This window comes from Terrapene carolina, unplaced genomic scaffold (assembly GCF_002925995.2).
Source record: "Terrapene carolina triunguis isolate 2854851 unplaced genomic scaffold, T_m_triunguis-2.0 Scaffold96, whole genome shotgun sequence".
NCBI classification, from domain to species: domain Eukaryota; kingdom Metazoa; phylum Chordata; order Testudines; family Emydidae; genus Terrapene; species Terrapene triunguis.
The window spans coordinates 58396858-58420994 of NW_020664447.1; the positions used below are offsets into that span (position 1 = coordinate 58396858).

Here is a 24137-nt window from a genome sequence, read left to right on the forward strand (position 1 = left end):
TGTCTGCTTGTGAGTCACCTATAGTGGAATGGACATGTGCAAGCACTCAAAGAAGAAAAAATTGTTACCTACCTTTCTGTAACTGTTGTTCTTCGAGTTGTTTTGCACATGTCCATTCCATGACCTGCCCTCCTTCCCCTCTCTATTAGAATCACCTGGTACGAAGGAACTGAGGGGGTTAGGGGCAGCTCCGTTCTCTTATACCAGCACGCAGTAGTGTATGCAACAGAGGGAGTTCAAGATGCCCCAACGGATACCACTGAGGAAAAAAGTTCTCTGACAACTGTGCATACAGTGCGCACACACCTACAGTGGAATTGACATGTGCAACACATCTTGAAGAACACCAGTTACCCAAAGGCAGGTAACCATTTTATTCTTGACTTCTCCCCTTCTAAGGAAAGAACTTGAGTAATTTTATTTTATTTATTCCTTCACCTTTGGTTTAATCACAAGGAAAATTAATTTAAAATTTGAATTAACTAACATTACATTATTTTTCTTAATATTTCAAGTAACTGACATTTGAGTAGTTTTATTCATGCTTTATTCCACTTTAGAATTTGTTGTTATGGAGTTCCTGTTTCAGAACTATACCAGGATAATCAGAAAGATGGAATTAATATTTTGCCTCCTCATACATCAAAAAGTCTAACAGAATGGCAAAAAGTAGCTGCCTATTATGTTGAAAAGCCACGACTGGAACTGTTAGGAGAGAAAGTAAGAACTAATTTTGATAAAAATGTACACTGTTTGTGCAGTTTTACAAATAATTACACAGAGCCTGAAAACAAATTCCTAAATTATTTTGTTAGTGTGTGTCATTCAGGAATTAAATGACACGCACTAATGCCACATTTTATGTGTCATTTATATGTTGTAATATGCAGTTTTTTATATGCTGTAATAAATCACGCTCATCCCCAGGTCTTTATGTGAAATATTATTATATGGGAACATAGGAATTTCCCTACTCGATCACATGTGGTCCTAGCATTCTGTTGCAGTCAGTGGCTAGTACCAGATGCTTCATAGGAAGGAGCAAGAATCCTTGGAATAGCTGATTTTGGGATAACCTTTCCCCAAAGAGGCTTCCTCTTAACCCCCAATAATTAGAGGTTGGCTTGTGCTCTGAAGTGTGAGGACTTGTATCCCATCCAACACTTAATTTTAAAAATATAATATACTAGTATAACTCTGGATATTATTGTTCTCCATACATTTTTCTAAACCTTTTTTGAATCCTCCTAAGCTGTTGGCCTCAATTATATCATGAGGCAATGAATTCCACATGCTATTTGTGCATTTTGCTAAAAAGTATTCCTTATATCTATTTTAAATTTGCCAACTTATTATTTAAAGGGAAACTCCACTGGTTTTGGTTGCACTGAACAACAAATATTTAAGATGATAAGAAATATTTGTGGCCATAGATAAACCAAAATGTTTGCTTTAAAGTAGGGCTGTCAAGCGATTAAAAATATCAATCTCGATTAATCACGCGATTAAAAATATTAATCTTGATTAATTGCACTGTTAAACAATAATAGAATACCATTTATTTAAATATTTTTGGATGTTTTCTACATTTACAAATATATTGATTTCAGTTACAACACAGAATACAAGGTGTACAGTGCTCACTTTATATATATTTGTGATTACAGATATTTGCACTGTAAAAAACAAAAGAAATAGTATATTTCAATTAACCTAATACAAGTACTTTAGTGCAATATCTTTATCATGAAAGTTGAACTTACAAATGTAGAATTATGTACAAAAAATAACTGCAGTCAAAAATAAAACAACGTAAAACTTTAGAGCCTACACGTCCACCCAGTCCTACTTCAGCCAATGGCTGAAGTTTGGTTACATTTGCAGGAGATAATGATGACTGCTTCTTGTTTACAATGTCACCTGAAAGTGAGAACAGGGATTCGCATGGCACTGTTGTAACCGGCGTTGCAAGGTACTTACGTGCCAGATGCACTAAAAATTCATATGTCCCTTCATGCTTCAACCACCATTCCAGAGGATGTGTCCATGCTGATGACGGGTTCTGCTCGATAACTATCTAAAGCAGAGCAGACCGATGCATGTTCATTTTCATCATCTAAGTCAGATGCCACCAGCAGAAGGTTGATTTTCGTTTTTGGTGGTTCTGTAGTTTTCGCATCGGAGTATTGCTCTTTTAAGACTTCTGAAAGCATGCTCCACATCTCGTCCCTCTCAGATTTTGGAAGGCACTTCAGATTCTTAAACCTTGAGTGGAGTGCTGTAGCTATTTTTAGAAATCTCACATTGATACCTTCTTTGTGTTTTGTCAAATCTGCAGTAAAAGTGTTCTTAAAATGAACATATGCTGGGTCATCATCCGAGACTGCTATAACATGAAATATATGGCAGAATGTGTGTAAAACAGAACAGGAGACATACAATTCTCCCCCAAGGACTTCAGTCACAAATTTAATTAACACTTTTTTTTTTAGCGAGCATCATCAGCATGGAAGCATGTCCCCAGAATGGTGGTTGAAGCGTGAAGGGGCATACAAACATTTAGTATATCTGGCACGTAAATACCTTGCAACGGTGGCTTCAAAAGTGCCATGCAAACGCCTGTTCTGACTTTCAGGTAATGTAAATAAGAAGCAGACAGCAGTATCTCCCGTAAATGTAAACAAACTTGTTTGTCTTAGTGATTGGCTGAACAAGAAGTAGGACTGAGTGGATGTATAGTGTCTAAAGTTTTACATTGTTTTGGTTTTGAGTGCAGTTATGTAACAAAAAAAAATCTACATTTGTAAGTTACACTTTCATGGTAGAGACTGCACTACAGTACTTGGTGAATTGAAAAATACTGTTTCTTTTGTTTATCATTTTTACAGTGCAAATATTTGTAATAAAAAATAATATAAAGTGAGCACAGTACACTTCGTATTCTGTGTTGTAATAGAAATCAATATATTTGAAAATGTAGAAAAACATCCAAAATATTTAATAAATTTCAATTGGTATTCTATTGTTTAACAGTGCAATTAATTGCGATTAATTTTTTTAATCACAGTTAATTTTTTTGAGTTAATCGCGTGAGTTAACTACGATTAATCGACAGCCCTACTTTAAGGTTTTATAAAGCTAAGTTTTTAAGTACATTGATCTTGTCTGAGCCAAATGCTGGGGAACCTGCCATCTTCTGAAAATGATATCATTTGTAATATTGGCAGTGTGTGAGCCATAAGAATCTGCTAGTTGGTTTCTTATCTACTTTATTATATTGATTTAGCAATAAGAAGGAAAACTTTTAATATTTACAATTGAAAATATTTGTTTTGAGTATTAGGGTTTCTTTTAATTGTTAAATGATTAGTAAAACAGGTTAGAAACTTGTAGTTCCTTCATGTTTCTAGTGCCAAAAATTACCTCACTTTTCTGCATGATAGCCAACGCCAGCATTAGGTTGAGAAATGCCAATTAACAATTAATTAAAAATTTAGAGAGAGACACTGAATAGTTTATTTTGTCGTAGAAGTGTGTCTCATCTCTTGAAATTTCATTATTCTGGTTGCAGCTTTCCTCAAAAGCATATGAAGTGGACTTTGGCATTTTGTCACCAAACAGTTTTATTCAGATCATAATAATATAAAGACATTTAATGTTTGGCTTGGTTTTAGTAGCTAACCGCAGTTTGTTGGTTTTGAAGGTTTCTGTTTATCCAGGAACTCTAAAAATGTTTTGGGCTCCAGCTCCACCAAAATTTTCTGCTCCACTATCTTTCATGAAGGAAACCTTATTTCCTACGTATGAGGTAAATATTTTAAATGTTTTCTGTGTATTGCTACCTTTTGAAGATACATACCACTCTTTCTGTAGTTATTTATACTACTATTTTTATTAGAGTTTCTGTATTAATATCTATAGGTGATAATATGTATGATCTGTTGTATGTATTGCATAATTTGCTGTGGTTTTAAGTTCAGTTTCTGGAATAATAGACTTTCCAGTAGTAATTATGCTACATGTTATAGTGGCCACGTTTGATATCGTATAGTGTTTATTTTAATTACATAGTAATAAATACTACTTTTCCCCCTTAATGCTTTTATATTCTTTGTTGTTTTTAAATGTGTGTTCTTTCTTTTAGAAAAACTTATAAAGCTACTTTACATGAAGTCTCTTGTATGGTATCCTATCACTGGTTCCTATTAAAATGCGATAACCCCTCCTCCCCACCCCCCAGCATTTTAGACAGAGAAAACAATTTTAGAAAATGTCAGTGTGTTTTTAAACTTTGTAATGTCGTGCAATAAAATCTTCGTAATGCAAACATGTTTGGCAGCTGACATGACATCCAAGCTAATGGACATATCTAGTGCCTGGTGCTGGCACTCAAAGTCGTTACTCTGTGCCGGGGCCAGTGGCTATAGAGAAGCCAGCAATCCATATAAAATACTCCAGTGCAAGAGATGCAGTAAAAAGAGACATTCTTTCTTATGCATAGGGGAGTCTACAGCAGGAACAAACCTGGCATAGTTAGCTCCATTGCCACTCCTCTCAGCCTCATCATGAGTGAGCTGTGCTCTGGCTATCCGTAACTGTTACCATTGCCTGCTGGCATAAATTACCGAGGCAATGGAGGAGCTGTTTAGAGAATCAGGCCTGGTCTACACTAGGAGTTTATGTCGAATTTAGCGCCGTTACATCGAATTAACTCTGCACCCGTCCACACCACGAAGCAATTTAGTTCGACATAGAGGTCTCTTAAATTCGGATGCTCTGACCAGCCACACAGGAAAAGCCCCGGGAAAATTTGAATTCCTTTTCCTGTCTGGGCAGTTTGAATCTCATTTCCTGTTTGGACATCGTGGCGAGCTCAGCGGCACTGGCAACAATGCAGAGCTCTCCAGCAGAAATGGCCGTGCAATCTCAGACTAGAAAGAGGGCCCCAGCATGGACTGATCGGGAAGTCTTGGATCTGATCGCTGTGTGGGGCGATGAGTCCGTGCTTTCCGAGCTGCGCTCCAAAAGACGGAATGCAAAGATCTATGAGAAGATCTCTAAAGCCATGGCAGAGAGAGGATACAGCCGGGATGCAACGCAGTGCCGCGTGAAAATCAAGGAGCTGAGACAAGGCTACCAGAAGACCAAAGAGGCAAACGGACGCTCCAGATCCCAGCCCCAGACATCCCGTTTCTACGAGGCACTGCATTCCATCCTAGGTGCGGCCGCCACCACTACCCCACCACTGACTGTGGACTCTGAAGATGGGATATTGTCGATGGCCGGTTCCTCGGACATGTTAGCGGACGTGGAAGATGAGGAAGGAGATGAGGAGGACGAGGCAGTCGACAGCGCTTACAACGCTGATTTCCCCGACAGCCAGGATCTCTTCATCACCCTTACAGAGATCCCCTACCAACCGTCCCCAGCCGTTAACCCGGACACAGAATCAGGGGAAGGATCAGCCAGTAAGTGTTTTAAACATGTAAACATTTATTTTTCACAGAACAGGAATATTAAGAATGGGTTTTTCATGATTACTTTGCCCTAGGCACTTAACTGTTCACTCCCTGGCAGTGCAACTACTTAAAAAAATCTAACAATGTCCGGTGTAGCATGATTGTTCTGCCCAAGCCGCTCTACTGTTTAGTCCCTGCCAGTGCAGCTACAGTAAAATGCGGTCTATATGTCCGGGGATAGAGCTGAAATCCTCCATTGACATCTCCATGAAGCTCTCCTGGAGGTAATTGGAAAGCCTTTGCATCAGGTTCCTGGGGAGAGCGGTCTTATTGGGTCCTCCGTAGTAGGAAACATTTCCGCGCCATGAGAGAAGCAAGTACTCCGGGATCATTGCCCTGCAGAGCATGGCGGCATACGGCCCTGGTCTTTGCAGGCTTTCCCGAAGCATCCTTTCTTTTTCCGTCTCGGAAATCTTCATCAGAGTGATGTCGCTCATGATGACCTGCTTTGAATTAGGTAGGGGAATGTTAGTATTGGGACTGCTTGCCTGTTCCTTTACAGAACTGTAACCGGCGGTTTACAGCCACGCGGTGGAGGCGGGAGAGGGGCAGCATACAGGGATCTTTCCCTGGGACAGCCGCGAGGGGGTGGGACAGGGGCAGAGTTCATGCTTGCCGGATTGCTGGCAGCAGGGACTGGCATTGCTTTCAATGTGAAAGGAGGCCAGTGCTACTATCAAAGTTTTAAGCAGCCACAAGTCTACGGCTTACCATGTCGGCCTGCTACACAAATTCCGGTGTCCTGCCCCGCTTCTCTGATCTGCACTGCAAGACCCCAGGCACTGAATGCGAAGGCCGAAAATTCGACCTTGTCCTGAGTGCACATGTGATAGGTGCTGTGCATGGTCTTGTTCACAGAGAAAGACTATGTTCTTTGTTCACAACGAAATTTATCTTTCTGAGGAATTCACTCCCTTTTTCGCATTCCCACAGCTGCGACTGTCTCACAACCTAGCCTGGCATCACACTCCCAGAGGCTAGTGCAGATTAGGCGTAGGAAGAAGAGGACACGGGAGGACATGTTCTCGGAACTTATGGGCTGCTCCCGAGCCCAGGCAGCCCAGCAGACACAGTGGAGGGAGAACTTGTCCCAAATGCACAGATCACACATGGAACGGGAGGAGAGGTGGCGGCAGGAAGACCAGCAGGCGACTCAAACGCTGCTTGGACTAATGAGGGAGCAAACGGACACGCTCCGGCGCCTTGTGGATGTTCTGCAGGACCGGAGGCAGGAGGACAGAGCCCCGCTGCAGTCTATCTGTAACCGCCCTCCCCAGCCACCAAGTCCCATCCCCCCATCACCCAAAGTCCAAAGAAGGAGGGGCAGCAGAGTCCGTGAAAACTCTCACTCCACCCCTGTAGAGTGCTCTAGTAGAAGGCTCTCATTCCCCAAAATTTGACAAGTCCTTTCCTTCCCGCCTCACCGAAGCCCCCGTCCAAGTTTCACCCCCCAGTTTCATGTGTAGTTGCTAATAAAAAATACGTTTCTGTTCATTACTGTTTCAATCATGTTCTATACAGGAGAGTCTGTCTGAAGGGGGGAAAGGGGGTTGGTAATTGGACAGGACATCAGCAAGGCACACACACATTGCAGTCACTAGTTACCCTGGTCAGTCTGGGAGGTGGTTTTAGTGTTCTGTGGGAGGTGCTCTGTGACTTTGTGGCGGGGGAGGGCAGTTAGAGATCTTATGCAGCGGTCCTTATCCTGGATCACAGAGCCACGCAGCAGGGGATCTGTTACCGTCCTCCCCCTGCCACAAAGTCACATAGCCCCCCCACACACAGAGTCCCAAACTGGAGGGGTGGCAGGCTCCGTTGAAACCACCAGTCCACCACTGCGGAGCCTGTCATTTCTGGAGTTTAGAAGCGTCATTTGCATCACTACACTACACCCGCTCCCCACCACAGTTTGCGTCCCAGGTTCAAAACTTTACCGCGAAAACAGTAATAAAGAAAACGGTGTTCATTAACAAAATTCCAGTCATTTTATTTTTAAACGTGTTTTGGAAGGGGGGGAACGGGGTATGTAACTGGAGAGGATACTGAACATTTAGTGGGTAAAGAAACGGGGGCAGGTTCAGCTTCTCTGTACACAAACTGAAAAGTCACAGGTTACCCTGCTCACTCAGGAACCTAGCTTTCAAAGCCTCCCGGATGCACAGCGCGTCCCGCTGGGCTCTTCTAATCGCACGGCTGTCTGGCTGGGCGTAATCAGCAGCCAGGCTATTTGCCTCAACCTCCCACCCCGCCATAAAGGTCTCCCCCTTGCTCTCACAGAGATTGTGGAGCACACAGCAAGCTGCAATAACAATGGGGATATTGGTTTCGCTGAGATCACAGCGAGTCAGTAAGCTTCTCCATCTCCCCTTGAGACGGCCAAAAGCACACTCCACCACCATTCTGCACTTGCTCAGCCGATAGTTGAAGAGTTCTTTTTCAGTGTCCAGGGCGCCAGTATAGGGCTTCATGAGCCAGGGCATTAGCGGGTAGGCTGGGTCCCCGAGGATGACTATAGGCATCTCCACATCCCCAAGAGTTATTTTGTCGTCCGGGAAGTAAATACCTTCCTGCAGCCGTCTAAACAGACCTGAGTTCCTGAAAACACGAGCGTCATGAACCTTGCCCGGCCATCCCACGTTGATGTTTGTAAAACGTCCCCTATGGTCCACCAGTGCTTGCAGCACCATTGAAAAGTAGCCCTTTCTGTTAATGTACTGGCTGGCCTGGTGGTCCGGTCCCAGGATAGGGATGTGAGTTCCATCTATAGCCCCACCGCAGTTTGGGAATCCCATCGCGGCGAAGCCATCTATGATGACCTGCGCGTTTCCCAGGGTCACTACCTTTGAGAGCAGTACCTCAACGATTGCGTTGGCTACTTGCATGACAACAACCCCCATGGTAGATTTGCCCTCACCAAAGTGGTTCGCGACTGACCGGTAGCTGTCTGGCGTTGCAAGCTTCCAGAGGGCTATGGCTACTCGCTTCTGGACAGTCAGGGCTGCTCGCATCCGGGTGTCATTGCGCTTCAGGGCAGGGGACAGCAACTCACAAAGTTCCATGAAAGTCCCCTTCCGCATGCGAAAGTTTCGCAGCCACTGTGATTCATCCCAGACCTGCAGCACTATGCGGTCCCACCAGTCCGTGCTTGTTTCCCGGGCCCAGAATCGCCGTTTCACAACATCCACATGACCCATTGCCACCATGATGTCCTCGGCGCTGGGTCCCGTGCTTTCTGACAGGTCTGTGCTACTCTCAGACTTCAGATCCTCACCGCGGTGCCGTAGCCTCCTAGCCTGATTTCTCTGCATCTGCCTCTGGGAAAGGTGGATGATAAGCTGCGAGGTGTTGACAACGGCCACAACTGCAGCGCTGGTCGCAGCGGGCTCCTTGCTCGCAGTGCAGTGGCGTCCGCGCTGTCACTCACCAGAAAAGTGCGCGAACTGATTTCCCGCCGGCGCTTTCAGGGAGGGAGGGCGGGAGTGACGGTTGGATGACGACAGTTACCCAAAAACACCCTCGACACATTTTTTTACCCAGAAGGCATTGGCGGTTCGACCCAGAATTCCAATGGGCAGCGGGGACTGCGGGAACTGTGGGATAGCTGCCCACAGTGCACCGCTTCCAATGTCGACGCTTGCCCCGTTAGTGTGGACTCACAAAGTGGAATTACTGTCCTTAGTGTGGACACACACGTTCGACTTTGCAATATCGATTCCACATATTCGATTTAAGTAAAATCGAACGACTCTCGTAGTTTAGACATACCCTCAGGGAGCACTAGCCAGCTTGGCGGTAGCCTCACTCGCTGTCACACCAAATAGATTTTGACCATAACAGACAGATGTGTCTGCGCATCTTAAATATGAACTAAATAGTTATTCTATAAGAACTTTAGTAGGGCTGTCGATTAATCACAGTTAACTCATGTAATTAACTAAAAAAAGTAATCGTGATTAATCACACTTTCAATTGCACTGTTAAACAATAGAATACCAATTTAAATTTATTAATTTTTTTTGAATGTTTTTCTATATTTTCAAATATATTGATTTCAATTACAACACAGAATACAAAGTGTACAGTGCTCACTTTATATTATTTATTACAAATAGTTGCACTGTAAAAATGATAAACAAAAGAAATAGTATTTTTCAATTCACTTCATACAAGTACTGTAGTGCAATCTCTTTATCATGAAAGTGCAACTTACAAATGTAGATTTTTTTTGTTACATAACTGCACTCAAAACCAAAACAATGTAAAACTTTAGAGCCTACATGTCCACTCAGTCCTTCTTTTTGTTCAGCCAATCACTCAGACAAACAAGTTTGTTTACATTTTCAGGCGATAATGCTGCCCACTTATTATTTACAATGTCACCTGAAAGTGAGAAGAGGCATTCACATGGAACTTTTCAAGCCGGTATTGCAAGGTATTTAAATGCCAGATATGCTAAACATTCGTATGCTCCTTCATGCTTCAGTCACCATTCCACAGGACATGCTTCCATGCTGATGATGCTCGCTAAAAAAAAAAGTGTTAATTAAATATGTGACTGAACTCCTTAGGGGAGAATTGCATGTCTCCTGCTCTGTTTTATCCACATTCTGCCATATATTTCATGTTATAGCAGTCTCGGATGATGACCCAGCACATGTTGGTCATTTTAAGAACACTTTCACTGCAGATTTGACAAAACACAAAGAAGGTACCTATGTGAGATTTCCAAAGATAGCTACAGCACTCGACCCAAGGTTTAAGAATCTGAAGTGTCTTCCAAAATCTGAGAGGGAAGAGGTGTGGAACATGCTTTCAGAAGAGTTAAAAGAGCAACACTCTGATGCGGAAACTACAGAACACACACCACCAAAAAAAGAAAATCAACCTTCTGCTGGTGGCAGCTGACTCAGATAATGAAAATGAACATTCATTGGTCCACACCACTTTGGATCATTGTCAAGCAGAACCCGTCATTGGCATGGGCACATGGCCTCTGGAATGATGGTTGAAGCATGAAGGGACATATGAATCTTTAGTGCATCTGGCACATAAATATCTTGTGATGCCGGCTACAACAGTGCCATGCGAACGCCTGTTCTTACTTTCAGGTGACATTGTAAACAAGAAGCGGGCAGCATTACCGCCTGCAAATGTAAACAAACTTGTTTGTCTGAGTGATTGGCTGAAGAAGATGTAGGACTGAGTGGACTTGAAGGCTCTAAAGTTTTACATTGTTTTATTTTTGAGTGAAGTTTTTTTTTTGTACATAATTCTACATTTGTAAGTTCAACTTTCACAATAAAGATATTGCACTAAAGTACTTGTATTAGGTGAATTGAAAAATGCTATTTATTTTGTTTTTTTACAGTGCAAATATTTGTAATAAAAATAATATAAAGTGAGCACTGTACACATTGTATTCTGTGTTGTAACTGAAATACATATGTTTTAAAATGTAGAAAATATCCAAAAATATTTAAATAAATTGTATTCTATTATTGTTCAACAGTGCAATTAATCACAATTAATTATTTTAATCATGCGATTAATCGCAATTTATTTTTTTAATTGCTTGACTGCCCTAAACTTTAGATTACCTATAGTATGTTCTTTAGTAATTGACATATTGCTATATTTACTGTAGCTGACTAAAATTTTAATAGTAACGTAAAATTAATATTAAATATGTTAATATTACAGAGCAATGTTATTGAGGGTGTTGTAACTGAAGACTTTTCTGCTGACCTTCAAGAGGAAGAAGACTCAGAGTCTGAGGATGATCTTGACATCTACAGTTATATGGTGGTATATATGTATCTCAATAAGATAGCTTTCAATTTAAATTATTCCCAATTGCTTCCTTTTCAAGAGTTAAGGGCTTACCAAAAACATTTTTAATCTTTGGATAAATTTGTTATACTCAAAGATACTTTGTGTCAGTTAACTGTTTCCCTGTCTTTGCCCCTTCTGGTCCCAGCCAGGAACTGCCCTGCTCAGCCCCTGCAGCTCCTTTTATCTGAGGCTGCTGTGCTCTGATTGGCTTCTTCCCTGCAGCCTTTCTAGGCAGGCCTGGAGGACCAACCTTCACTGCTCCTTTCCTGGGGCAAGGTGTGGTAGGACTGAGAGGCCTCCAGCAGGGAGCCTCAAAGGGCCGGGTTCACCCTTTCACACTATTATAAAAGTATTATATGATACTGTAGGACTCTCTGTAATGCAATTAACAGTTGTTTTGGAAAGAAGTTTAACTGAAAGGAGTTTAACTTCCAAGGTTTGTCTTCAATAGAAAAGTAGGTTGTGTTAGAACACAATTTTGAGTTGTGTTAACTAACATGCTGTTAAGCATGGCTTTGCAGTCAAGGATCTCTGTGTTTAACATTGTGTCAGCTGATTGTGGGTAAACTACTGGAACTATATATTTAACCACGACAAGCTGACACAATGTTAACCATGCCTTGTCCCTGTCTTTACTGTCTACTGCAAAGCAGCATTTAATATCAGGTTAACTAATACAACTCCTCAAAGGCATGTTCTAACTTCATTTAATTTTCAAGTAAAGAATAGCCCTTTAATGACATCACTGCACATTCTGGCTTTACCAGGAGCCCAGCAGTCATACATACTGCTTCTGGGACAATTGCATTAGCTCATTGGAACACACCTACTGAAAAGGAGTATATATCTCAGCTTCATCCAACTCATGCTCACGTGCAAAACTGTGATGGCAATCTCAGCAGAATTAAAGCAGAATAACTTTCCAAATGAATGGACTATGTGATAGTCAGATGTGCTAATCTGTAAATATAAAACATATGAGGTCACTATTAAGTTTTTGCATTAGATTATGAATTGGATGGAGTTGCTTTTTTATACCTGTTGGAGATGAAGTGAATACCCTATAGAATATTGGAGTGTGTCATTGACCACATTGTAGGTAATGTGAAGGTAGGAAGGAATGTTAGAGACTTTACCTTTAGCTTCTTATTTACATGCTTTCAAGATTTAAGAGAGGTGAGTGTGTCCTCATGCAACCTAAGCTGTCAAACTAACTAAATTTTTGTTTTTGGTAATATTTTATGGTATGTACTTAATAACATAACTAGAGCTATATTAAGCTCCATATCTAACACGAAAACCAAGATTTGATAATAAGAAATATGTGTAACACGGCCACTTAACGTTTTCCTGCTTTTGTTTTAATTTTAACTTTGTAATCCTAGCATTGTGTTAACATAGTTTTTGCATGAATTCATAGCATAAAACCAGCTCTAAAACAGAAAATTTGTCAGGAAGAACTATCATTCTTATTGAAAATTGTGTAATTAAGAACAAAGTAAATGAAGACTCCACTTTTACTAGGCATGGACTATGATAGACCTATTTTCATTTTGTTTTATTTGTAGGCAAAAAGCACACTAAGAAGATGCCATTCCTGCCCAGATTTTTATGCCACTGAAATATTAAAGGTACTGTAATTTAGTCACTTTTATTTATTTTTTCCTTTAGATTTTATAGACCAACTTTTATCCTTTTGGTGCTTGATTGTTTCAATCTGCAGTAAATTTTAAGAAAGAATATTTCCAGCATAATACTACTATATAAGAAATATTTAAAGTTAACTGCTTTTCTAATATCAGAGGGGTAGCCGTGTTAGTCTGAATCTGTAAAAAGCGACAAAGAGCCCTATGGCACCTTATAGACTAACAGACGTATTGGAGCATAAGTAATATGTCTGTTAGTCTATAAAGTGCCATAGGACTCTTTGTTGCTTTTCTAATGTTTTCCTTTCTGCTTAATTAAAAAAAATGAGATTAAATCAAAATTCTCTTTCAAGTGGATTGCTTGGAATCTTTTAATATCAAAACAGAAAGCTGGAGGTCTATATTGAGAGTCTCCTGTTGACTTCAGAGGGAATTGGTTAGGGCCTTTATTCATGTGAGTAGTCTTTACCTACTTAATCACATATAAATTGGACAAGATCTATGAGTAAAGGTTTGCTTCTTAGATTCTAAACAGATTGGAATAGCAATAGTATAGCTTCTATGAAATTATGTATCTTTTTATTATTTTTAAATTAAATACTAAAATCCAATCTACTAAAATTCTGTAAATGTAATACATAAATCTTGTTTCAAATGAACATCAGATAAATTCAGCTCTCTTTTTTCTAACAGATAAGTTTTATTAAAAGATCAGTCTCTGCACCAGATATGTCTGCTTTCAAAGACAAAACAGTGTTAAAGATTTCTGCTAATTTCAAAACCAGCGTGAAAGAGTTGAAGGTTATGAAGGAAAAGATATCTGAGCCAGAGGTTGAGACAGAGATTGAGAAAAGCTCCCCTACTAAGAACCTATTGACTAAAAGCTGTGATGAGCCTTTACCAACACTGGTAGACATACCAATGAAAAGAACACCTATTTTGACCGGACAAGAGGATAGTGATGATGACATAGTTCTTGCTGAGAGAGCTCGAAAAGCTGGGATTAAGTACATTATTTTCCCCAAAAAAAAGAAAACAAAGAAATCAAAGAAAATGATAGACCGTGGAAAATTAGAAGCTATGGCTGAGGGATTAAAACAACCCTCGAAGATTCTTAAAAGGTTTTCTTTAATTAATACATATTACATTTGTAAACCATTTATTTAAATTTGTGGTCATATTTTTGATTTTTGTATTTAATCTTTTTGAATGTGAAGTGTTACTCTGAAACATAGGAATTATGTTCAGTTCATTAAAAAGGGAATCCTATACTTTAATTAATTAACTTATTTATAGAACAACAATAGCCAGTGATTAATGAAGTTTAAAAAGTAGTGTGGCCAAAAGCTTAGTCTAGTTGTTATAACAGCACAATTTAAACTAAGATTTCTTTCCTCTGAAAGAACAGAAAGAAATCCTGAGGTTACAGGAGATTGAAATCCTAGGCTGGATTACCCTCTTGTGTTCTGTGAGGTTGCACAGTTTACATCCAAGGGAAGGGGTTCTCTTTTTACTCTTCAGACTTCATGTATCACTCTAAATATATTCATTATCATTGCTTATTTTTATTCATTTTATTATATAGGATATAGAAGAGATGTGACTTTAGGAAGTAATCAAGTATTTAAAAGGCCATAGATGCAGTAAAAGAATGTTAATACTCTTACTTAACAGTACAGTGTGATTGAGTACAGTGTGATTTACTGTGATGGTACATTGAAGTGGTGGTTTGTTTTCAGGATAACCTTATAAACAGAGATGCTCTGTGCTTTTTGTTGAGACTGAAGTTTTCATAGCACTTTTGCTGAGAGTCAGGGCTTTCTACCTCTGTATGGTGTGCTGCGTGTCCTTCACCCTAGAGGTGGCTACATTTCAGTGGTTTTGTATATAATTAGATATTGTTTTAATTGGGATTTTTAAGATGAAAGAGTGGATAAATGTAAAATATTATCTCAACATTCCATTTTAGCACTCTGTATTTTGGTGACGCAGAGAATATTACAGCTACAGATAAAGACTTCTATATTTCTTTGGCATTGAGTGGCTTGAAATAGGTCTTAAATCTGACACAATCAGCAGATTTTGATGTTGAACATTGTCGAGACTCTCAGTTTGGAGGCTATGTACTGACTTGACAAAGAAATTATCACTCTGGGCTTGGTTTTGGCACTGTCCTTGGCCATTATTAGCATGTTCCATGCATTACAATTTGGATGATGCACCTAGATGTACATTCCCTGGCCTCCTCAGAATCCCATTAGTGTGTCTCATCCATCTGTCTAATCTTATAGATTATTATGCAGCTCTTGAATTTGGTCCTTTTCTCAGGTCTAGCTTTGTCTTTACATACCTGTGTTGAGAACTTTCTGAGGAGGTGTGTGTGCTTGGAACTGAGCAGCAGGTACTGATTTATTTTGGTGTGTGAGCATCATTTATCATACCTGTGCTCACTTGTGACTAATTTGTAATTATATTATAATAAATGGCTCTTAGACCAAAAATATTAGAGTTATTAATTAAGCTAGTAAAGTGGTTAATTGAATATTTATTGATCGCCAAATTCTCCGTATCATCAATATAGCTAAGAACCTGTAGTTAACGTAATCATTTTTCCCCTCCTGATTCAGCTCTGTATCCCTTGGAAGACTACATATACAGAATAAATTCAGTATCAGAGTATCTCCGGCAGTCCAACGTTATCGAAGTCCAAGTCTCCCTTGTTTGTTAGATTTTGAGAAATTTGCAAAAAGTAAAGGTGGAATTCCAAAAGACCTTGATGATCGTGAATGGGTCAGAGGAATCTGGAATAGCTGGTTCGATGAGGCTTTCCCTCCGAGTAGGGCTTCTACTGAGGAAAAAGATGCTAAAGTACTAACAGACACTAAGAAGGTGGACTCTGCAGAACAAGGAAATCCTGATCTAGAAATAGATCTAATGGACTCAGCGAATCCTGTTTTGGTAGAAGATCTTGCTGATATTGAAGATTTGGAAACAGAAATCAATAGACTAACACTGTTGATTGAAAACGAAGGAAATTCCTCAGCGTTTCACTATTGTAGACGTGGAGCAATAAACAGGAAATTAGGCAAGTTAAAGTCAGCCATGGATGATTTGGAAAAAGTAAGTTTAATACAAAGTTTGTTTACTACCAAGAACTAGGTGTTTTTTGTTACCTTGTTGGGCATCTGAGTTCTCCCAGGGCTGGTAGAAAGCTGATAGCCAGCTCTATTCCACCTTCTTTTGCCTCTCTCCCAGAATGGGATGGTCCCAGGTACATATTCGGAGAATGGAGATGCAGGGCTAAAATACCCTGTGCTCTAGCACCATAATGTTTCTTTGGAGTCCATAATAGCTGTCTCAAGCTAGAGAAGTTCTGAATTGGTCCCTGGCTGGGAAGAGAGAGTGTAGAAAGTTGGCAGTAAATTTTTTTTGTTCCCAGCTGCTCCAAGCACTACTCTGGGCACAGCTGATGATCAAGCCTTTATTTTCTATAAAGTGCAGTATAGTTATTATGCATTATTAAAATAAATGTTCTTACAATAATTAATATTTATAAATTAACATTGGTATTTGGTATGTTTGTTTTTGACGACTGTTAAGTCTATAAGTAATTTAGAGGGTACCCACTTCATAGAGAAACTCTTCACCTCCACCCAAGAAACTACACAATCTAAACTAAGCATAACAAAAAGAGGATTAAAATAAATTATAAACAGCAAAAATAAAAAGATAAAATCTAAAGTACATTACTTGAAGGTAGAAGGTGTATTTAACGCAAAAATCTTCACTTACAGCCAATAGCATAGTTCTTCATATTTATACTTATCTTTTACTATATGTTTGTACAGCATCTAACGTAGGGGCCCCAACCTGCTTGGTGTCCAAGCACTACTGGAATATAAATGTTAAATCATGATTATGATGACGATAATTCATCCCAGCCCCCTTAGTATAAGTAAATTGTTTACACATGTTTTTTAATCATCTGTGCTGTCCTGCTCTCTCAAGAGCTACAATGTGAGAAAGGTTTACCCTTCAGTCTGTCTTTGTTGGGGGATCTTATTCTTCATTAATTCAAATTTATCCAAGCAGTGCTCCTTCAATTTACTTATCTATTTTAGGTATTTCTAAGGTGCCTATCACCAAGGCATTTCTTGATGAAATAGTCTTCAGATCAGTAATACACCTCTACCCCAATATAACGCTGTCCTCGGGAGCCAAAAAAATCTTACTGCGTTATAGGTGAAACCGCGTTATATCGAACATGCTTTGATCCGCCGGAGTGCGCAGCCCCACCCCGCCGGAGCACTGCTTTACTGCGTTATATCCAAATTCATGTTATATCGGGTCGCATTATATTGGGGTAGAGGTGTAGTGTTTATTTTAGATAGGTACACTAATTATAAATTCCATATCCACATTGCTCATCTTTCACATCACCCGTTCTCATTATGCATAGATCCAAAGCATGTGGGTAAAAATCTCTTCACCTGGTTTTGATACTTCCACCAAAAATGTGCCTGTTCTGGACCCAATTTACTTATTGTCTCCAGATTCCAGTAAACATTTATAAAACATTTTAACTTTAAATTTGACTGTTACTGTTTTATAATTAAGAAACTCGATCTTTTCCCACAGACTTCCCATGTAAAGTGATACATAAGTGCAAAGTATGTATTTGTTGGTTTTATTTTGATTTATACAATAATATAGGTATCTGTTACAAGCTCAACAAGGAGTCTGGTGGCACCTTAAAGACTAACAGATTTATTTGGGCATAAGCTTTCGTGGGTAAAAACCTCACTTCTTCAGATGCATCTGAAGAAGTGAGGTTTTTACCCACGAAAGCTTATGCCCAAATAAATCTGTTAGTCTTTAAGGTGCCACCAGACTCCTTGTTGTTTTTGTAGATACAGACTAACACGGCTACCCCCTGATACTTGTTACAAGCTCTTACTCTTTACAGTACATTACAATACACAATATCACCTATAATCTCTTAGATATCTTCTAGACTGTCTAAAATTACCTGCACAGGATATTCAGTTTATCCTTTTAATTCCCCATCTTTATCATCCTCCAAAGCCTTAGAAAACAGGTGAACCATGCCGTGTGTCTGGCAGGTTTACAAGGCTAGACTCTAGCAGAGCAGTGGCAGATTTGTATACTCATGTAAATTTTCCCTATGCTTATGTTAGTTTAATATTATGAGCACCATGAATAAAATGCATAAGAAATTATTTGCTTGGTGAGATCTAATTAATGTAGTAAGATCACAGTCAAATGCTTTCTTTTAAGGAATCAATAATGTTTTTCATAGCAATAATACAGTTCACATATGGCCAACACTGACATTTTCTTATAAACTGGGAAATGCCAATTATTTATCACCTTCAGACAGGTCAGCAATGTGGAATTTTGTGTTTATCCCCTAGAATTCAAGTATGTTTTACTTGTTAAAAAGTGATAAACTATGATGATTTTTCCGGCTAATATATATATTTCAGACTGAATATTTCTGAAATTCAGGACAATCCTGCATACATTTAAACACGTACTTAGTTTGAAACATGAGTGACTTCAATAGGGTTACTCATGCTTAAAGTTAAATATGCACATAAGTGTTTGCAATATTGGGACTTCACATTTTACTTGCATAATATCTGTATTTCAAATGTATAGAACTGTATACTCTGCAGAGCAGAGTCTTTGACATCCTCTGTATTCAGGAAGCTCCTAGCTCATTTAAGAAACTCCTATCACTATCTAAATAATAAATTACTATTTATTTCTTATTTTCTTTTGTAGGCCATAAGCTTAGAACCACTTCTACTTAATGCTTATTGGCACAGGCATTTGATTTACCTCTTTCAAGAAAAAAATCAAGCTGCTTTGGATGACCTGAATGTTATAATTAAATGGAACAAAAATAATGTGGGTAAGTATCTATTGAAATATGACTGATTTTTTTAAAACAGTTTTTTCTCACAAATGCTGTTTCTTCAGTTGTATTAGGCCCAAGTATTGCAAAGACTTATGGACATGCCTAACTTTATGCACCGAGTAGTCCCATTTACTTCAATAGGATTGCTTGTAGTTTGTAAAGTTTTGCATGAGTATAAGTCTTTGAAAGATTGGAGCCTAAATCAGTATTTCTAAAACAATAACTAAATGTTTTATTTCAATACATACACAATTGTCATGACATTATATCCATTAATATTTCAGGGAAAGCTGGTAACGACCCTGCCAAAGGATTTCTATTATAAAGTGTTCTTTCAACCTGTTTTTTTTGTTTGTGGAAGGAAAGGAAAGGAAAGGAAAGGAAAGGAGCTGCAGTGGATGTTACTCAAAGTGCTTGGGAGCTCCCAAAGCAGCTGCAGCAGCATGGGTGAGGTTGGGGGTGTGTGTGTTCTGCTCCCAGCCTTCCCTCTAGACCCAGGCACTACATGCAGCAGGAAATTCCTCAACTCCTTTGGTGGGGAACAAAGAAACACAGGCTTCCCCAACTAGCCATCTGAATCCAGCATGTGGCCCCAACCACCCATCCACTGTCCTCCCAGGGCACAATATGGGGCAGGAGATTCCCCTCTTCTGGGGTGGGAAGTGGAAGAGAGATAAGCCAGACTCCACCTAGTGATTATCTGGATCAGCAAATGGTCCCAGAGGTTCATTCCCTGTTGTGGGGGCTCCACATGGGGCAGGAGCTCCCCAACTCCCACGAAGGGTAGGGGAGAGAGGGAGAGGGAGGTGAACCAGGCTCCCCAAAACCATCTCCTGGCTCCAGTAGCTGGCCCCAGTGGCTTGTTCCCTCCCACCAACTGCGACTGCAGCCTTCTTCTGCCACTAACTAATGTTATTCTTATAATGCAAATGGTAGAAGTCTATGCTGTGGTACAGAAGGTACAGGGTTCAAACATGCTCAGAGTAAGTCAGAAGCATAGAATCGTAGGACTGGAAGGGACCTCGATAGGTCATCTAGTCCAGTCCCCTCACTCATGGCAGGACTAAGTATTATCTAGACCACCTGATAGGCGTTTGTCTAACCTGCTCTTGAAAAACTCCAATGATGGAGATTCCACAACCTCCCTAGGCAATTTATTCCTGTGCTTAACCACCCTGACAGAAAATTTTTCCTAATGTCCAACCTAAACCTCCCTTGCTGCAATTTAAGCCCATTGCTTCTTGTCCTATCCTCAGAGGTTTAGAAGAACAATTTTTCTCCTTCCTCCTTGTAATAACCTCTTATGTACTTGAAAACTGTTATCGTGTCCCCTCTCAGTCTTATCTTTTCCAGATTAAACACACCCAATTTTTTCAGTCTTCCCTCATAGGTCATGTTTTATAGACCTTTAATCATTTGAGTTGCTCTTCTCTGGACTTTCTCCAATTTGTCCACATCTTTCCTGAAATGTGGCACCCAGAACTGGGCACAATACTCCAGTTGAGCCCTAATCAGCACGGAGTAGAGCGGAAGAATTACTTCTCGTGTCTTGTTTACAACACTCCTGCTAACACATCCCAGAAAGATGTTCGCTTTTTTGCAGCAGTGTTACAGTGTTGACTCAGATTTACCTTGTGGTCCACTATGACCCCTCACAGATCCCTTTCTGCAGTACTCCTTCCTAGGCAGTCACTTCTCATTTTGTATGTGTGCAACTGATTGTTCCTTCCTAAGAGGAGTACTTTGCATTTCTCCTTATTGAATTTCATTCTATTTACTTCAGACCATTTCTCCAGTTTGTCCAGCTGATTTTGAATTATAATCCTATCCTCCAAAGCACTTGCAACCCCTCCCATCTTTCCGCAAACTTTATAAATGTACTCTCTATGCCATTATCTAAATCATTGATGAAGATATTGAACAGAACGGGATCCCTGCAGGACCCCACTCATTATGCTTCCAGCATGACTGTGAGCCACTGATAACTACTCTCTGGGAATGGTTTTCCAACCAGTTATGCACGCACCTTATAGTAACTCCATCTAGGTTGCATTTCCCTAGTTTGTTTATGAAAAGGACATGCGAGGCAGTATCAAAAGCTTCATTAAATTCAAGATATATCGCTTCCCCTCTATCCACAAGGCTTGTTACCCTGTCAAAGAACGCTATCAGATTGGTTTGACATGATTTGTTCTTGACAAATCCAAGCTGACTGTTATTTATCACCTTATTATCTTCTAGATGTTTGCAAATTGATTGCTTTATTATTTGCTCCATTATCTTTCTGGGTACAGAAGTTAAACTGCTCTGTAATTCCCCGGATTGTCCTTATTTCCCTTTTTATAGATTGGAAAAGGGCAAATATAGTGCCAGTCTTATGGAAGACGGGAGATTACAGGACTTTTCAAAGATAATTGCTAATGGCTCTGATATTTCCTCAGTCAGCTCCTTGAGTATTCTAGGATGCATTTCATCAGGCCCTGGTGACTTGAAGACATCTAACATGTCTAAGTAATTTTTAACTTGTTCTTTCCCTATTTTAGCCTCTGATCCTACCTCATTTTCACTGTCATTCACTGTGTTAGAGGTCCACCAACCTTCTTGGTTAAAACTGAAACGAAGAAGTCATTAAGCATCTCTGCCATTTCCACATTTTTTGTTGTTTTTCCCCCCTCATTGAGTAACAGGCCTACCCTGTCCTTGGTCTTCCTCTTGCTTCTAATATATTTGTAGAGTGTTTTCTTGTTACCCTTTATGTCTCCAGCTAGTTTGATTTCATTTTGTGCCTTGGCCTTTCTAATTTTGTCCCTACATACTTGTGTTATTTGTTTATATTCATTCTTTGTAATTTGACCCAGATTCCACTTTTTGTAGGACTCTTTTTTGAGTTTCAGATCATTGAAGATCTTCTGGTGAAGCCAGGGTGGTCTCTTGCCATACATCCTATCTTTCCTATGCAGTGGGGTGGTCTCTTGCCATACAACCTATCTTTCCTATGCAGTGGGATAGTTTGCTCTTGTGCCCTTAATAATGTCTCTTTGAAAAACTGCCAACTGTCTTCAATTGTTTTTCCCCTTAGACTTGCTTCCCATGGGATCTTATCTACCAACTTCTTTGAGTTTGCTAAAGTCTGCCTTCTTGAAATCCATTGTCTTTATTTTGCTGTTCTCCCTCCTACCATTCCTTAAAATCATGAACTTTACCATTTCATGATCACTTTCACCCAAGCTGCCTTCCACTTTCAAAATCTCAACCAGTTCCTCCCTACTTGTCAAAATCAAATCTAGAACAGCCTCTCCCCTAGCAGCTTTCTCCATCTTCTGAAATAAAAAATTGTCTCCAATACATTCCAAGAAGTTGTTGGATAATCTGTGCCCTGCTGTGTTATTTTCCCACCAGATGTCTGGGTAGTTGAAGTCCCCCATTACCACCAAGTCCTATGCTTTGGCTGATTTTGTTATTTGCTTAAAAAAAGCCTCATCTAACTCTTCTTCCTGGTTAGGTTCTCTGTAGAAGACCCCTGCTATGACAGCACCCTTGTTTTTTACCCCTTTTATATTTACCCAGATACTTTCAACAAGTCTGTCTCCTATTTCCATCTCAACCTCAGTCCAAGTGTACATTTTTAATATACAAGGCAACACTTCCTCCCTTTCCTCCTGCCTGTCCTAGCATTTAGAGTTCTTCCTTCTTATTCCCCATACTTCTCACATTAGTATACAGACATCTAAGATACTGCTTTAATTTCCCCTCCGAGTTCTGTCTTGTTTCTCCCTTATCCCTGCTGTAACAGCCCATACTCCCTCCCCACATTCTGACCCTTCTCTCAGGTCTCTATGTTTTTTACTTACCTGTGGGGTTTGGTCACCTGCCGCCTTCGAACCTAGTTTAAAGCCCTCCTCACGAGGTTAGCCAGTCTGTATCCAAATATGCTCTTCGCCTTCTGTCAAGGCTGCTTCCCCACTTTGAACTTTAGGGTACAAATGTGGGGGCCTGCATGAAAACTTCTAAGCTTAACTACCAGCTTAGATCTGGTCCGCTGCCACCACTCCCAAAGCTAATTCCCTTCCCTGGGTAGCCTTGAGAGACTCTTCACCAATTCCCTGGTGAATACAGATCCAAACCCCTTGGATCTTAAAACAAGGAGAAATTAACCATCCCCCCTCCTTCCTCCCACCAACTCCTGGTGGATCAAGATCCAACCCCCTTGGATCTAAAAACAAGGAAAAATCAATCAGGTTCTTAAAAAGAAGGCTTTTAATTAAAGAAAAAGGTAAAAATCATCTCTGTAAAATCAGTATGGAAAATAACTTTACAGGGTAATCAAACTTAAAGAGCTCAGAGGACCCCCCTCTAGCTTAGGTTCAAAGTACAGCAAACAGAGATAAACACTCTAGCAAAAGGTACATTTACAAGTTGAGAAAACAAAGATAAACTAACACGCCTTGCCTGGCTGTTTACTTACAAGTTTGAAATATGAGAGACTTGTTCAGAAAGATTTGGAGAACCTGGATTGATGTCTGGTCCCTCTCAGTCGCAAGAGCGAACAACCCCCAAAACAAAGAGCACAAACAAAAGCCTTCCCCCCCCCCCAAGATTTGAAAGCATCTTGTGCCCTTATTGGTCCTTTGGGTCAGGTGTCAGCCAGGTTACCTGAGCTTCTTAACCCTTTACAGGTAAAAGGATTTTGGAGTCTCTGGCCTGGAGGAATTTTATAGTACTGTACACAGGAGAGCTGTTACCCTTCCCTTTATAGTTATGACACCTTCCTCTATAGATGGACCCCGTCTCAGCTTAGCAGTTCTTCTTTCTGGGATAGCATCCCATGGTCAAGGAACCTGAAGCCCTCCTGGCAACACCGTCCTCTCAGCCAGGCATTCACCTCCTGGGCCCCTACCTTTGACTGGAAGGATCAAAGAGAACACCACCTGTGCTCCCAACTCTTTCACCCTTGCTCCCAGAGACCTGTAGTCACTCATGATCTGCTAAGGGTCATACCTCGCAGTATCATTAGTGCCCACATGGATGAGTAGCATGGGGTAGTAGTAAGAGGGCTGGACAATACCTTCCGGGATGCCACGTCAGAGCGACAGAAGAGATTCACCAACCTGCCCTACGTTTCTCCTGGGTGTGGTGGCTGTGATCCTCCCAGCCTTGGGGGTACATGGCTTCTCCTCCTCCACCTTTGGGGGTGAT

The 24137-nt window shown here is 40.3% G+C and overlaps 1 protein-coding gene across 1 annotated transcript in view; it reads left to right on the top strand.

Annotated features, from left to right (window-relative positions):
* Positions 1 to 24137, top strand: part of TTC6 (tetratricopeptide repeat domain 6) — a 147679-nt gene that overhangs the window by 51950 nt on the left and 71592 nt on the right. The window contains exons 10-15 of the mRNA XM_029911421.1: positions 561 to 720; positions 3704 to 3808; positions 11220 to 11324; positions 13691 to 14118; positions 15625 to 16117; positions 18806 to 18935. Coding sequence (XP_029767281.1) covers positions 561 to 720; positions 3704 to 3808; positions 11220 to 11324; positions 13691 to 14118; positions 15625 to 16117; positions 18806 to 18935 — 1421 coding nt within the window. The remainder of the gene's footprint in view (positions 1 to 560; positions 721 to 3703; positions 3809 to 11219; positions 11325 to 13690; positions 14119 to 15624; positions 16118 to 18805; positions 18936 to 24137) is intronic.